Genomic DNA, 16635 nt, shown 5'->3' on the forward strand with positions numbered 1-16635 from the left:
AATATATGGTCTTACTCTCTAAGGGTATTTCACATTTAAAGATGTCTTCTAGGGCATTGTGTATCCCCCTCCAATAGTTTTTGATAACAGGGCAGTCTCAAAAAATATGATAATGATTTGCATTTTGATTTCCACAACTTCTCCAGCAAATAGAGAGGTTACTATCATAATGGGATTTCTGAGAGGGTGTAATAAAATATCTTATCAAGTTTTTCCATTCAAACTCCCTCCATTTCTGTGAACTGGTACACATCCTGATGCACCATCAATAACTCGGAGACAGGAAGTGAACGATAGGCTTTTATTAGCAGCAAAAGGGACATCTTGGAGACTGAGGGAGGAGCAGTGCCCCGATCACCTTTATACAAGTGACTGTGGGAGGAACCACAGGAGCAGTCAGCAGAGGGGCGTGTCCAGACAGGTATACATAGTTTACCACACTTCCATTGATACCTTCATTCTTCCTCAGATGTAATTATCCCTCCTTCCTTCTTCCATTTTGTTTTAATGTATGAAGTCGAATAGAGCTCTATCAAGCATGTACTTGCCTTTGTTACGTTCTTAAGCGTCTTATTAACATATTGTGGCATCTGTAAATACCGATAAAAATCTTGTCTTTCTAATAAGTGTTTCTCTTTAAGCATTTCAAAACTGAACAGTGTTCCTTTTTTCATTATGTTGCAAGAACTGTTATTCCTTTAGCTGTCCAGTCCTTAAATCTAGCGTCCAATATATTTGGTGTAAAATCTGAGTCATATGCACACCATTTAAGAATTGCAATATCTCCCTCTAGATTATATTCTTTTATAGTAGTTTTCCATATTTTAAGAGTCAGTTTCACCCATGGGTTATCAATAGTATTTATGTACCTTTGCAGGTTGTTATCAGCTAAAATTGCTTGTATGGGGATGGGAAGTACCTGCTCCTCAATGTTTTTCCATTGAGCGTCATATGATGGGTTGCACCAACATATCACAGCTCTCAACTGTGCTGCAAAATAATAATCTCTAAGAGAAGGTAGGCCCCATCCCCCCTTTTCCTTTGCTAATTGCAGAGTTTTGAGACAAACTCTAGGCATTTTACCCTGCCAAATATACCTTGATAGCATCTTGTTCCATTCATTGAATTGATTTTGATTAATCTCTATTGGTAGGGTCTGAAAGAGATATAACAGTCTGGGCAGAATATTCATTTTAATAGACTCAATCCTTGAACTGAGACTGAAAAAAGGAATCAGGTTCCATCTTGCCTTATCTTCCTTTATTTTTTTATATAAAGGCTGATAATTACATTCTGATAATTTTGTCAAATCTTTTGGCATAATGATGCCCAAATATTTGAAAGACTCTGTGTGCCATGCCCAGGGGTATCAACTTTCAATTTCTCTTGGTGGCCTATAGTAATATGAAAGTAATTGGGTTTTATCTATGTTGATCTTGTATCCTGATAATTGACCATATTGTTCAAAGGATTACACCAATTTAGGTAAAGAGTATGTTGGTTGCCCTAGATAGACCAAAATGTCATCCGCATAACAAGCCAATTTATGCGCTGTCCCTTTAGTAGTAATTCCCGATATCTTCATTTTGTCTGATGTATTGAGCTAATGCTTCCAGATACAACGCGAAGAGTAGTGGTGACCATGTACAACCCTGTCTTGTGCCCCTTTCTAGGGTAAGACTATCTGATAAATATCCATTGATTTTAATCCTAGCAGTAGGATTGTCATATAGTGTCTGTATAGTTTTAATAATTGCGACTTGAAGACCAAATCTATGTAAAACTCTGTAAAGAAAATTCCAATTAACCGAATCAAATGCCTTTTCAGCGTCCACTCTTATCACTATTGCTTCGATTTTATTTTTTTGTATATGATCTATAATGTGAAGTGTCCTTCGTATATTGTCTTGTGTCTGGCGTTGTCGTATGAAACCTGTCTGATCGTTATGTATCAGTATGGGTAGAAACTCCTCTAATCGTCTGGCCATGATGGAGGTAAATAATCTATAATCTACATTAAGAACGGATATTGGTCTAAATGACACGCATTCCATTTTATCCTTGCCTTCTTTCGGTATAGCTGAGATTATTGCTTCCTTCCAACTGGGTGGCATTTGTGCCTTTTTTAGAGCCCAGTTCAGTGTGGGGAGTAAAACAGGAATTAACTCATTTTTAAAGTCTTTGTACCACTCTGCTGTATACCCATCTGGTCCTGGTAACTTGCTTAATTTAAGCCTAATTGCAGCTTTTAATTCAACTTCAGTTATGTCAGCAGTCATCATTCTATTTTGTTCTTTGCTTAAAGTGGGTTACTCTAGAGAATTCAAGAAGGTGTCAATTTGGTTTATGCATCCCCTTGGAACTTTGGAGTATAGAGTTTTGTAAAACACTTCAAAAGCTTCTTGAATTTAACTTACCTTTTTTTAAATAATTTTCGTTCTTGGGTTCCTAATTCTATGAATTGTATTTTCTGCTATCTTTTTTTTTCCAGTTTCCACGCCGGTATTTTCATAGACTGATCTATTTTCATAATGTCTCTGTTTCAGAAACATTAAATTTTTCCTGATTTCTTGAGTGGCCAAACTATTAATTTCATTCCTAATTTTTAAAATTTCCCCTAAAGTATCCTGTGCAAAATTCAATTTGTGTTTTTTTCTCTAGTTCCTTCAGCCTATTTTGTAATTCCTCTAATGTTTTATTCCTTATTTTTTTCTCATATGAAGATATTGCTATAATTTTCCCTCTTAAGACAGCCTTCAGAGTATCCCATAAAATGGGAGGTGAAATCCATTATCATTAAATTCTAAGTAGAGACCAATTTCTTTTTTAATTTGTTCCTTAAAATACGGATCATTGTGTAGACTTGAATTTAGTTTCCAAATAGTATTCTTTGGTTGTAGGTCAAAATCAACAGATGAATATATAGGTGCATGGTCACTTACATCTAGTGTCCCAATTCCACAGCCCATTCTCTTTAGTTTTCTATACTCAGTATCACTTAAATGAGTTTCCTGTAAATATACTACATGGACCTGTTCTGTTTTCATTTTGGATAAAATTCTGTTACGTTTGATTGGATTTAATAGCCCATTGACATTAAAAGAAATGAATTTTACTTTGTCCTTAGCCATCTGTATTTATCTGTCAATGTATCGTTGAAATTAGCAGAATAAAACTTAATCAATCCCTGAACAAATAAGAACCAAAAAACGTAAATAATAACAAAAATAAACCAACGTTTGATTCCAAGGCTGAGGTCTCTAGTAGATGACCCTGCATTGAGCTAGAGGAAATGTCTAGCTGTGGGGGATAACCCCCCCTACTTGTGAGTTGAGGGCCCCCATTGCAGTATTCATAAAAGTCAGTGAACAAATCCATTACACAGAAAAGATTTCCCTGTGTACTCCTATATATACATATATATATATATGCACACACACAAATATACATATACACATATATTACAAACATATACGCACACATATATAGAATTCCCATTTTGGTGGGAAAAAAGGAGTAAGTGAGCGAATAAAGAAGAATAACTGAGTAATATAAAATCCACATTATAATAAGTATTTCTCGAGATAGGTATATCACCGTCTGCTTTTGCTTCCGTTTAGCTTCTCAACATTTTTAAAGTTAGCCAAACCTTATGGCTCTTCTGAAGGGGGTGAGGACTGTCTTTGGGAAACTCCCGGTCTCTTCCTGATATATTTCTCTCGGCCTCCTCCAATCTCCTGCCTTCTCGATTCTCGCACTATTTCCCAAGCGGAGCGGGACAGTTCCTCAGCCAGGCTTTCCTTTGTTTTGGTCATGCTGACAGGCAACCCTCTGGCCTTCATGTCTGTAGTCGCCTCTTCCACTGTCTGGTACAACCATGTCCCGTTGTCATAAAACACTCAAAGTTCAGCAGGGTACGGAGTTTGAAATCTAATCTTTTTTTTGCTTTAGTACTCGCTTTATTTCAGAGTATTCTTTGCGTTTCTGCAGGACCATGGGGGGGGGTAATCTTGGTCAAAATATATTAATTTATCGTCTAAAAACACTCCCTTCGTAGAACCTCCGCCTTGGTGCTGTAACGAAGGAATTTAATTATTATTGAGAGTGGCTTATCTTGGGTAGGCTTTGGGACTAACGCGCAGTGCCTCCTTTCAACTTCCACCTCCATAGCCGAGGGAAGCTCCAGCGCGTCCCGCAGTAACTTTCCGACAAACTCCGTCATAGACGATCCCTCCGGGAACGTTGTAGATTCTGATATTTTTCTGCTGCAATCTTCCCTCCAGGTCAAGCAGTTTACCTTCTTGTTGATTTAATTTTTTTTTCTCTTACTCAGTATTCGTTCAACATTTTGAACGCTATCTTCCACCTTCTCAATTTGAGTCTCTGCCACCGCTATTTTTTGATTGACGTTGGCGAGCTCTGACTTAATATCACGGAGCTGCTGCTTTATTTCTTTCTGAAACTCTCTTATCTCTTTCAGAATTTCGATCATATTCGCCGCTTCGCCTGAATGAGGCCCAGCGTCCGCCTCGCTAGCACGCGGTCGGGTAGGAGACCCGCTCGCTGCACTCCTCTCGGCCGCAGCCTCCACAGTGTCACTTTTTTTTTAAAAATTTCCATTCCTTTTTCCCATTCTTGCCCCTCTTTTCAGTTCAAATAATTTTTGAAAAATATTATATTTGATGGGTTAACGGGGCTTAGTACACATTTTTCCAGAGGAGCTAGTTACTTAAGCTGCCATTCTCGTCAATGACGTCACCGGAAACTGACACCTGCAGCTCTAAAAACAAACTTGCTTGAAGGACACTTTAAAAATTTCTTCTTCTCACTCAAACCTAGGATATTGACATTCCTACATTCTCATAATTTTGTATTTCTCTTAAGTCATCCTTCAGCCTCCAGAACTCCAGAGAAAAATCAAATTATGTAGAACCTTGCCCTATGACTTTTATTTTCTAATCCAGGCAACATCCTAGTGAACCTCTTCTGTGCTCTCTTAAATACCCCCAGACCTTTTCAGTAGTGCAGCAACAGCCACCATACACAAATGTAGCCTAACCACAGTTTTATACAGCTACAACATGACTGTTCAACTTGGACTTGCAGCCCAAAATCCCTCTGAACATCAGGTGCTTAGGCTTCTATCATTTACTGTACATTTTCCTCTTGCACTGGACTTCCCCTCTTCCCCCCCCCCTTACAAAAGGGCAACATCTTATACTTGCCCAGACTTAACTTTACCTGCGATTTCTACATTGATATTTCCAAGAGATCTATATCATCTCACAACTCTCCTCTCTAGCATTTTTTGTGTCTGCAAACTTACCAAGCTGCCCACCTATATTTTCATCCAACTTATTTATATTTATCACCAAAAAAAAAATGCTCCCAGCACTGATCTCTTGAGAACACCACAGGTTATAGAGCTCTAGTCAGATTAACATCTGCGACTACTCTGTCTTATAACAGCCAAGCCAATTCTGAATCCAATCAGCCAAGTCCCCATGTTTTCATCTTCCGGATAAAACTTCTAAAGACCATGTGTACTACATCTACTGTCCTACCTTCATAACCATCACAAAAACTCAGAAGTTTGTAAGACGTGGCCTGACCCATGCAAAGCATACAGATTATCTCTAACAAATCTATGTTTTCCGAGTTGCATGTAAATCCTATCCTTAAGAAACCTCTCTAACAATTTCCCCAGCCCAGGTTTGTCCCTATAGCCCACCTTACATAAAGAAACAACACTGACTACTATCCAGTCCTCTGGGCCGTTGCTTGTGGCTGACAAGGATACAAAGACCTCTGACAAGGCCTCAACCAATAACCTGCGATCGATCCCATCAGGGTCTAGGAACTTAACATTTTGTGATGGCTGCCTCCTGTGTCACTGTAAGATCCAGTAAATTATAATTCACAGATTTTTAATAAAAGTCAGATTCACTGCTGGTGCATTTTTATCATGTGATTCTGAAATTCTTCTTCAACTAAGTTAATAATAAGCTCTTGGCCTAATACAATTTCCTATTTTCATAACTATTTAATCCCCTTTACCATACTACTGTTTTGTCAAAAATCCTGAGTCTTCTTTAGCACGATGGATTAGAAATTTCCAGGTAGAGCTCTTCTTTTCCCTACTTGTAAAGTCTATTGTTTTCACTGATAATACAAAACTTCTTTTCAAATCTTCTTTATTCTTTAATCCTCATCTCCCTCTTCCATCCACCATTGCCTTGTGACTAAACCGTAATTCTGCTACAAAAGTATGTGTACAGAATTAGCATGAATTCATGAGCAGAACATCGTTGAATCCAAACACAAAACTGGTAAAATGTCTAAGAATGCTTCCACTTTGGAGTAGTGAGAGCAACATCTGTTCAAAAGCTGGATCTAATAAAAAGAGCAAGTCTTGTTGCTTGTGAGTTTTGACGTGGAGGATGTTTTCAATAGTGCAAGTCTGGGACCAGACAGCTTCAGAATAAGGATATCCTTTCAGAATAGAGATGCAGCGAAATTTCTTTAGCCATAGGGTGATGAATCTGGGGAATTCATTACCTTGGATAGCTGTAGAGGTCTCGTCATTGGGTATACTTAAGGTGGAGGTTGATAGGTTCTTAATTAGTAACGGCATCAAAGGTTATTATCCGAGTACCTTTGTACACCAGTTGCTATAAGTGAACATTCAGGTGCAGCACAGTTAGGAACACAGATGAAATGTTGGCCATTATTACAAGATTATTAGAATAAAGGAGCAGGGATGTCATTGCAGCTACAGAAGACCTTGATATCACCTGATCTGGACCTGTGTGTTATTTTTTGTCTGTTTACTCAAGAAAGGACCTGGAGGGAAAGCAGCAAAGGTTTGCAACATTGATTTGTGGGTTTGGTCCAGGCCTGCATTTACTGATGTTCTTAAGGCTGAGGGGTTATCCCACAGAAACATAGAATTTCAACAGACAATACAGACTGGATACAAGAAGGATGCTCCCAGCTCCTGAAGAGTCCAGAACAAAGGGCTGAAACATCAGGATATAGAGCTTGCCATTTAATATCAACAAGAGGAAAAGTTTCTCCATCCAGATACTGAAACTGTGGGATCCTCTCCCACAGAAGACACTTGAGTCAAATATATAAATTATAAATGAAAATTATTCATAAATGCTCAAGGGATTAAAGGAAATAGGAGAAATCAGAATTCAGGTTCTGAAGTGGATGATCTGCCATGATCCCATTAAATGCTGAAGCAGGACCATGGCTTCACAGGCTCCTTTCGCAATTTTCTATGTTCCTCCAAGCTTCTATTCCAGCCACAGTCAAAGATGCAGCATCTCATCAAATACTTTCTGGAAATGTAGGAACATCCATTGGGGCACCTCTATACATAGCATAAATTATTTCATCACAGATGTCCAATAAGTTGATCAACCTCTATTTTCCTTCCTCAAAATCATGTTGACTTTGCACAAGTACCTACAATTTTGCTAAGCACACTACTTCTAACAAGCTTCTCATGCAGATTTTACACTTAACAGCCTACAGTTTCTTGCTTAAGGTCACATTTCAGTCTTGGAGTAAGGTATAACAGTTGCTATTATTCAATCTAAAGCAGGGGTGCCCAACCTTTATGCCAATAAGCTTTACCATTAACCAAGGGGTCTACGGACCCCAGGTAGGGACCTGTGATCTAAATGAATCTTCACAAATTTAGGGAATTTGGAAAATTAAAACAAACACCAACTCACTAGCCTACAAGACCACAGGGATGAAGTCTATCAGGACCCAAGGACTTGTCACTCAGTGGCTCCAACTGTTTACATAGTACCATTCCCCAGGTGACTAATTTTCTCCAGAGTTCTTCCCTCCCTTCTAAAGCCTTCCTTGGACCTATTTTTGGGATGTTAACTACATCCTTAAAGATATCAAATAACCCCATTAATAACCACAATGGTCTTTAAAATACAAGACCATGAGACCATAAGATGTAGGAGCAGAATTAAGCCATTCAGCTCACTGAATGTGTTTTAACATTAAATAATAGCTCTCAAACTCATTATTTTTCCCTCTCCGCACAACCTTTGACACCTTTATGAATCAAGAACCTGTCAACTTCGGTTTAAAATATACCCAATGACCTAACCTCCACATTGCACAATTTAACTACCCGCTGACTCAAGAAATTCCTCATCACCTCTGTTCTAAAGGGATGTCCCTTTATTCTGAGGTTGTGCCCTCTCATCCTAGGCTCTTCAACTATTGAAAATATCTTCTTCACATTCACTCTATCCACGCCTTTGGTAGGTTTTAATGTAACCCCTTTCATCCCTCTAAATTCTAGTGAGTAAATGCCCAGAGCCATCAAACACTCCTCACATATTAAGCTTTTCATCCCAAGACCATTCTTGTTAGCTTTCTCTGCCCTCTCCAATACCAACACATCCTTTAGATACAGGGCCCAAAACTGCTCATAATACTCCAAATGTGGTCTCACCAATGGCTTACAAAACCTCAGCGTTCCATTCCTGCTTTTATACTCTAGTCTTCTTGAAATGAATGCCAACTGCCAAATTCATTTATCAAATGATAAATGAATGCCATTTGCCATCCATACTACCAACAGAACATTACTGCCTACAGAAACTTAATATTTGATATTTCAGACTAGCTTCATAAAACTTTGTTTTAACCGCACCTGTGTCCAGTTCCAGCTAGTAGACTTCCAGATGTGAAAAATGTAGGATATGTTGTAGAATAGATTTATTAAAATAATTCCAAGAAACAGGAACATTAATTACATGAATAGATTGGAGTAACTGTGGTTCTTCTCTTTGGAAGTACTGCCTGTCTTATGTTGACAATTTTACATCTGCTACATGTTCTTTTCCTCTGTTAAATCAACCCACTAGCATATTTCCTTACCTTGTCCCTCATGGATCCGGCATAAGCTTCCAGTTAAAGGCCTCCCCTTGTTCAGTTACATTTTTTGTTAACAAGTTTTGATTCTCATTTACCAAGGCCAGATGCATTTTGGTCCCATCAAAACTGATCCTTCTCCAAATGATTACTTTTATCATTGGCTTTACCATTTCCTGAATGTCCCCTGTTGATATTTGCTCTTTCATCCAGTTCCAACTCACTTTGCAGATCTAAACCCAGTCATGCTGCCTTCCTCTTTGAGCCAGAAACATGCTGATCAAGAAGTTTCTGAATACACTTCAGAACTCCTACACATCTTAGAGTTTCTATACTCCTTACGTTATTACTATTTCAATCTACATACGGATAATTCAGACCTCTATGGCTTTTGCACAGTTCTTCAATTATTTTCAGTTTATTTATTCCTCAGTACTCTTCCCCTGGCGGCAACAACACAATAATCTCAGTGATTGCATCCATATAGTTTCTTAAACTGATAGATTTTATTCTTGGTCATTGCAGGAAACCACCCCTCCAAAGTAAGATTCTCAAATCAATACTGCCACACCCATTCTTTGCTCTTTCTAGAACAGCTTGTGTTCAGGAATATAAAGTACACATTCTTGTATTATAAAGGTTTTTTAGCGTGTCGCACCAGACAGTCAGCCATTCTTGTCTGGCGCATGGTGTCAGGATTGGTCTCCTTTCAGATTAACCGAGTCACAATATGAACGTTCCTGTCTCGACCCTTGTATCATGAGGCCGAGTGGCAAGCTCAATGCTCAACCCGGCACGGATGGAAAGCGTGCTCGGGGGCGGACGAATTGAAGTCGAACTCGGGAGCTTTTGCTCCAGAGACCAGTACTGATGCCATTGCTAAAGTAAGACCTCTGCTTTAAAAAATCCCATATGGTTAGTTGTGTTGTGACCCACTAACCCTGTTTAATAAGCTTCTTGAATTCACACGTAGTCAGATGTGGTATTCACTCAGAATTACAATTCAGGTTTATTTTCACTGATGCATACACATTGTATCGAAATGACAGGCAGGCAGGCATTTGATGTAGAACCTTTGCGCATAGAATTAAGAAACTGCAAAGATAAGAAGATCCCAGGTTACACACAGTCCTTCAAACAGTAGCCAGGATGTGGAGTGAAAATTTACAACAGGAGATAGAAAAGTCATGTAACAAGTGCAATTATTACAACAGTTATGGCGGATTTCAATATGCAGGTTGATTGGGAAAAGTCAGGTTGGTACTGGATCCCAAGAGAGGGAATTTGTAGAATACCTGCGAGATGACTTTCTGGAGCAGCTTGTGGTTGAGCCCATTAAGGGAAAGGCAATTCTGGATTGTGTGTTTATGCAATGAAACAGATTGGAACACAGAACTTAGAGGTACCAGTATTAGAGTGGAGTAAAGGGAATTACAGGGGCATGAGAGAGGAGCTGGCCAAGGTTGATTGGAAGTGTCTCTAACAGGGATGATCACAGAACAGCAATGCCTGGAGTTCCTTGCAGCTATTCAAAAGGCACAGGATATTACATCCCAAAGAAGTACTAGTACTCAAAAGAAGTATGAGGCAACAACCACAGTTGACAAGTCAAGGACAGCATTAAAGCAAAAGAGGGCATATAATATAGCAAATCTCTAAGTCTCTCCCATTTCAGTCTAACATATTTTTCTTATGTTGATGTTATTCATCTGTCACATTCCCTTTCTAGAATTATCCCTCTCCATCTCCCCCTCCAAACCTTCATCAGTGCTATTTTCCTGTACCCAAGAAGGGCAGAAGGTGCAACCATCGCTGTCAACACAATGGCAAATTCTCCCTTGTCTCTCAACCTGGGATAGATCACACCAAAACACATCTTTAAACCCTATACCCACCAGGGATTCCCTATCCTCCATACCCTTCTTAACATAGAAACATAGAAAACCTACAGCACAATATAGGCCCTTTGGCCCACAAAGTTGTGCCGAACATGTCCCTATCCTAGAAATTACTAGGCCTACTTATAGCCCTCTATTTTACTAAGATCCATGTACCTATCCAAAAGCCTCTTATAAGACCCTATTCTATCTTATTTTTATTCATATCGTATTCTTAGTGAAAATGGATGTAAGGTACTCATTTAGTACCTCATCCATGCTCTCTGACCCCAGGCACAGCTTCATTACAAGAAATGTAAAATGAACATTACAACTGCCAATTATTATCATTCAGGCACTGATTGTCGGTTTCTAAGAAATATTGCTGCAGTCAAATGTTCCAGTAAAGCTAACCAACATAGCACCACAGCACACCTTCAAGAATCCAACAAGGAAATCTCTTCAAGCTGTTGTTGCAAGGACAATTAATTTCTTTCCTTTGTAAAGTACTGCTGAGGAGTGAAGCATTAGAGCACATTAACATCCTTCAGATTGCTTAAAAGTCAGACTCACTGGTCGCTATACTGATAAAGTGTTACTCATTCTGTGAAACTCAGCTAAGGCTACTAACCTTATTCAACCCACCCTATAGAACAGAGACAGCAATAATAACTGCCACCCTGATGCTGGCCTCAAGCCAAAGTTACCATCTTCTCTTAGCCTCCACTATACTTTGGCTTGCTGAGCTCTTCCAGTTTGTTTTTTTTTTGCTGTGGATTTCAGAGTCTGGAGTCTCTTGTGTCTCTAGTGATGACCATTTTCTTATTGTGCCACCCTTTGCCTCTGAATAAACAGCTGAATTAGCAACCTTTCTCATGTCTTGAACTCATATCCAAGCTGTCATTTTTGGTGCCCAAGTGTGGCAGTTCAGCAATGTCAGAGATGCAGCCTTCCGACTGAGACACGAAAACAAAGCTGTCCCTCTCAATCAGCTGGATTGAAGAGCACACTGAAACCTTCCATGAAACAGCTGAAGTTCTTCCGGTATCACATATCATGTACTGGAGGAATTTAGCAAGTCAGGCAGCATCTACAGAGAATAAAAAACACTTGATATTTCAGGCTGAAACCCTTCATCAGGACGGCTGGCCTTCTAGTGTGTACTTAACAAGAAGCATTCCAAATAAAATCCCTGAATTTGATTCTTAAAAAATTGCAGATCAAAACTAAACACAAATTACAATAAAAACATTAAACTGTATTCTGAAAGGCAGAAACCTGTTTCCCACTTTTTTTAAGAGAGCAATCTCTAATATAATGAACACCTCTTGAATGTCAAACTAAATTTCACAGAATAATGCAGCAAGGCAAGGGCTCATTTATCCTCCCCTTTTAATCCTCCCCCATGTTCTACTCTTTTTTTATAAACTTGATGGTTTTCTATTTCACTTTGAAAGTTACTTGATAGTCAGTCTTATGATTTAACATCCTTTTCAAGGCAACTTGCCCAGAAATAGCCACAATGCTTCACTTGAAGCTTAACTAGCATCTTAGAAAAAACTAACTTTGAGCTCTTTCAACTGTCATCTCAATTTCTTCCTGTAGCTCTTGAGTTGACTGCTCAAGTTGGCCCTTTTCCTTCCTGTAAAATACATTATATCACACTTCTATTTATAGCACTCCAGTACCTGATACCAATGACACTAGCGTATGCACTTTTTGCACATCCATTGATACTGGCAAACTGGTATTATTGATCATATTCTAAATGGCAAGGCCTTTACAACAGCTGTACCTGGTGTCCCTTTTTCCACTCCTTTTTCTGGTGTCCAGAAAACAATGACAGCCCTTTGTGCCAAGTTGTTGAAGCATTTCAATATATTAAATACTTTAAAAACATCATAAGCTTTTTAAAGGCCAATGAATAAATTAATTATATTTAGTTATCATTCAAGTGTACATGAATATAGCCAAACAAAAGAGCATTCCTTCAGGTCAAAGTGCAAAACACATTACCAATAACATATTGCACATATAGTTACCACAACAGGAAAACATTCAGCCACAAAAAATATAATATAGCCCAAGTCCCCCAAGTAGCCTGTAGACTGATGATACATGGGATGTTGTCCTGGTCCAGCAGGCCACACCCATGAGAGAAGGCAGCTTCCAACCCAGTAGAGATTCCAGTGCACTCACAGATGCCTCGGCTCTCTCCCACACCGCCGCTGGCATCTTCTCTCCTGGGCAGCTGCAACAGGCAACACTGTGGCATGAGGACCTTGTTGGTGCAACAATTGAGGCAACACAGCTTCCCTTCCAGCCTCGCCAATGAAGCAGTGAAACTGGATTGCACTATTCTACATTACCAAAGTCCGACAGGATCTTGGGATCACAAGAAAAATGTCCAAGACAATCACTCACTCCATTTGTTGGACACACGCCACCCTGGCACTATAATGACACTCAACAAGTCCAGACAACAACAACAGAGTTACACAATAAGTGCAGCTTGGTTGCTATTGAGCAAATTGCTGATGGGGTAAACCTGCAGTACTTGAATTTCTTAATATTCAGCAGTGCCTTGTGATCGAAAAAGATTTGAAGGATGAACAATTATGCCTTTAGTTGGACACTGTATGGCTGCTGCACCCTAGAGTGCTGACATCTTACAAGAAGCTAATGTTAAAAATATGAAAACAAAAACATTAAAATTCTAAAAACTAAAATTTAAGAAATTAAAAATCACTTGCTCATCCCACATAACTATTTAATTCTACTGAAACAGATGGACTTGCTGAGATGTAATGTGATGCTGGATCAGCAGGCAGATTCACATTTACAGGAAGGTAATGCTCACCTTGAGCACAAACTTGAGAATTAACAAGAGAAGAATGCTAAAATTAATTTACCTAGCTATAAAACTTCACTTTAGTTGTTATCCCTGGAATCTGCAGTGTCTTCAACTAAAGTTGTCCTTAATCTACCAGAAGTAGTACAAGATTAGGCCAGAATCACTTAATTTTCTCCTATTTGATAAAGAATTCCTTTGCTCTTAAACTATTAAAAGAATATTTATTTGCATAGCTTACCACACAACTATAATTGTAGCCAGAGGTTTCAAACATTGTACTTATGAAAGAAAGAAAGACAGTCGGTTACCCTATCTGTGTGTCCTGGGGCAGTTGCCAGAACTCTTCCTTTCTTCCAATCCCAGACACAAATAGTGTTTTTGGAATCCAGGCCAATGGATGCCAAACGCTGCAGAATTGGAATAAAACAGAAATTAGAAGCAGCTCTTTAAACAAAGTTTAAATTTGTAAGTCTCCTCCCATCATAACTCCATAACTAATTACATCCTATAAAAAGGAACTACAGAAACATAAATCACACCCACCGCCAATCAAAAAGAACCAAGCAACAATTAACTTCCATTGTTAATATGATTATCTTATCACTCAAATGCACTTCAAAATTCATGATTAAAATGTTTGAATACTAGGTATCAACATAAAATTGCATCGTACTATTCAAATTAGTACTAAATTACAATACTGTACAGAAAGTAGCTCCATGGTTGTTCACATAAAAATGCATCTTCTCCATATTTCCACAATTTCATACATTTGATATCATGCATGCAAAGTATACCTTTTGAACTGTTAATGAACTGAGAATTAATAGCAATTATTTTAAATCATTAATGTTCAAACAATCTATCGCTCAGTTTATTCATGGGTTTACTTTGTATGCATGTATATTTATTATTCATGATGAAACTGGGCCACTTCTGGTGCAAGTTTACCTATTGAATTAACACCACAATGTATGACAAAATGAATGCATGTTCACTATCTTGAGTCATCTCTAAAACAGTTAACAATTACAGATAAAAGACCTAAATGCCTGTTTTTCACCAAAGAAATAGAGTAGGAGTTTCCAAACTATGCTCGTGAGCTAAATTTAACCTAAGGCTCTTCCTGGATTGGTCTGGTGAAGGTTCTCCGATATTCTACCATGCACAAATCAGATCAGCTTTAATGTCACTGGCATATGTTGTGAAATTTATTGTTTTGCAGCAGCAGTACATTGCAACACATAATAAAATTACGTTACATTGAAATACAAATAAATCAGTGTAAAAAGAGCAATAAAAAGTGAAGTAGTGTATATGGGTTCATTGTCTATTCAGAAAACTGATAGCAGAGGGCAAGAAGCCATTGCTAAAATAACACACTCAAACTGCTGGAGGAACTCAGCAGGCCAGTTAGCATCTATGGAAAAGAGTAAACAGCTGGTGTTTTAGGCTGAGATCCTTCATCAGGACTGTGTCTCAGCCTGAAACATTGACTGCTAATTCCACCCCCCCACCACAGATGTTGCCTGACCTGCTGAGTTCCTCAAGAAATTTGTGTACATTGCTTTGGATTTCCAGCATCTACAGACTTCCTTCTATTTGTGTTGCTAAAATGCTGAGTGTGCACCTTCAGGCTCCTTTACCTCCTCTCCGATAGTAGCAATGAGAAGAGGGCATGCCCTGAGTGATGGGTCCCCTAATGAAGGGCACTGCCTTTTTGAGGCATCACCTTTTGAAAATGTCCTTGATGCTGGAGAGGCTAATGTCCATGATGAAGCTGGCTGAGTTTGCAACCTTCTGCAGCTTTTTCCAATCCTGTGCAGTGACCCCTCCATAACAGAAGGTGATGCCACTAGTTAGAATGCTCTCTATGGTACGTCTGTAGAAATTTGCTGCAGTCTTTGGTGTTATATCCTCAAACTCCTAATGAAATATAAATGCTCTCATGCTTTCTTTATAATTGCATCATTACATTGGGTCCAGGATAGATCTTCAGAGACATTGAGACCCAGGAACTTGGAACTGCTCACCTCTTCCGCCGCTGATCCGTCGATGAGGACTGATGCTTCCCCTTCCTGAAGTCCACAATCAAGTATTACTGACATTGAGTGAAAGGTTGTTGCAACATTACTCAACTATCTGATCTATCTCATTGATATACTCCTCCTCCTCATCTTCTGAATTTTTGCCAATAGCTGTGTCATCAGCAAATTTATAGATGGTATTTGAGCTGTGCCTAGCCACACAGTGGTGGGTGTAGAGAGAGTAGAGCAGTGGGCTAAGCTCACATCCTTGATGTGTGCCAGAGTATTATCAGCAAGGAGAAAATGTTATTCCAGATCTGCACTGACTGTGGTCCAATATCTGTTGTCAGTAAAGTGCGCTCTGTTAGGGCGTAATCTGGAGTTTGTGAACATGGCAGTTACTAAGTCCTACAAAAACTAGACTTCAGTTCTTACCGCAAATATAATTTCAGGAATCTTCAGTTTTTTTTGTAAATTGCAAGTAGCAAATTGAAGTTAAAAACACAGGCTGATCCACAGACTAAGACTGTATGCAAGAGCCAAATATTTAAAAAATCTGATTGCGCTAATTGGCCTGCATCAAACCGGGGAACATGGCTAAATTACTTGCACCATTGGGACTTGAGCGGAAGCTGGCAGGCCATACTTGTGCACTCAGAGACAGCCTGTCAACATTAATTTTGGATGTCTGGGATTTCTGGCCCCAGAAGCTTTTAGACAATGTGTGAATTACTTTGTGACAAGTGTCTGAATATTCAGGGCATCCTGTCACTGTAGATACTGCAAAGGAAGGACTATCAAGCCAAAGTATTGAATGAAATGCCGTTATTGTAACGATTGAAATTGTATTGTATCATGATACCATTAATCTTAAGGGTGTTTTGTATTTAATATTTCAGTAGTATTTGAGTAAACTTGTTAATATATTGTTTAAGCATTCTCATTTCTTTCAATAATTCAATAC

General features: G+C 38.9%; 1 protein-coding gene across 8 annotated transcripts in view; it reads right to left on the reverse strand.

Moving 5' to 3' along the window:
- LOC132387335 (echinoderm microtubule-associated protein-like 5) overlaps window positions 1-16635 on the reverse strand; it is a 199617-nt gene that overhangs the window by 156940 nt on the left and 26042 nt on the right. For all 8 annotated transcript variants that reach the window (XM_059959693.1, XM_059959688.1, XM_059959719.1 and 5 more), the window contains exon 3: window positions 13953-14051. In XM_059959693.1, coding sequence (XP_059815676.1) covers window positions 13953-14051 — 99 coding nt within the window. The remainder of the gene's footprint in view (window positions 1-13952; window positions 14052-16635) is intronic.

The sequence above is a fragment of the Hypanus sabinus genome, chromosome 2 (genome assembly GCF_030144855.1).
Source record: "Hypanus sabinus isolate sHypSab1 chromosome 2, sHypSab1.hap1, whole genome shotgun sequence".
Lineage (NCBI taxonomy): Eukaryota > Metazoa > Chordata > Chondrichthyes > Myliobatiformes > Dasyatidae > Hypanus > Hypanus sabinus.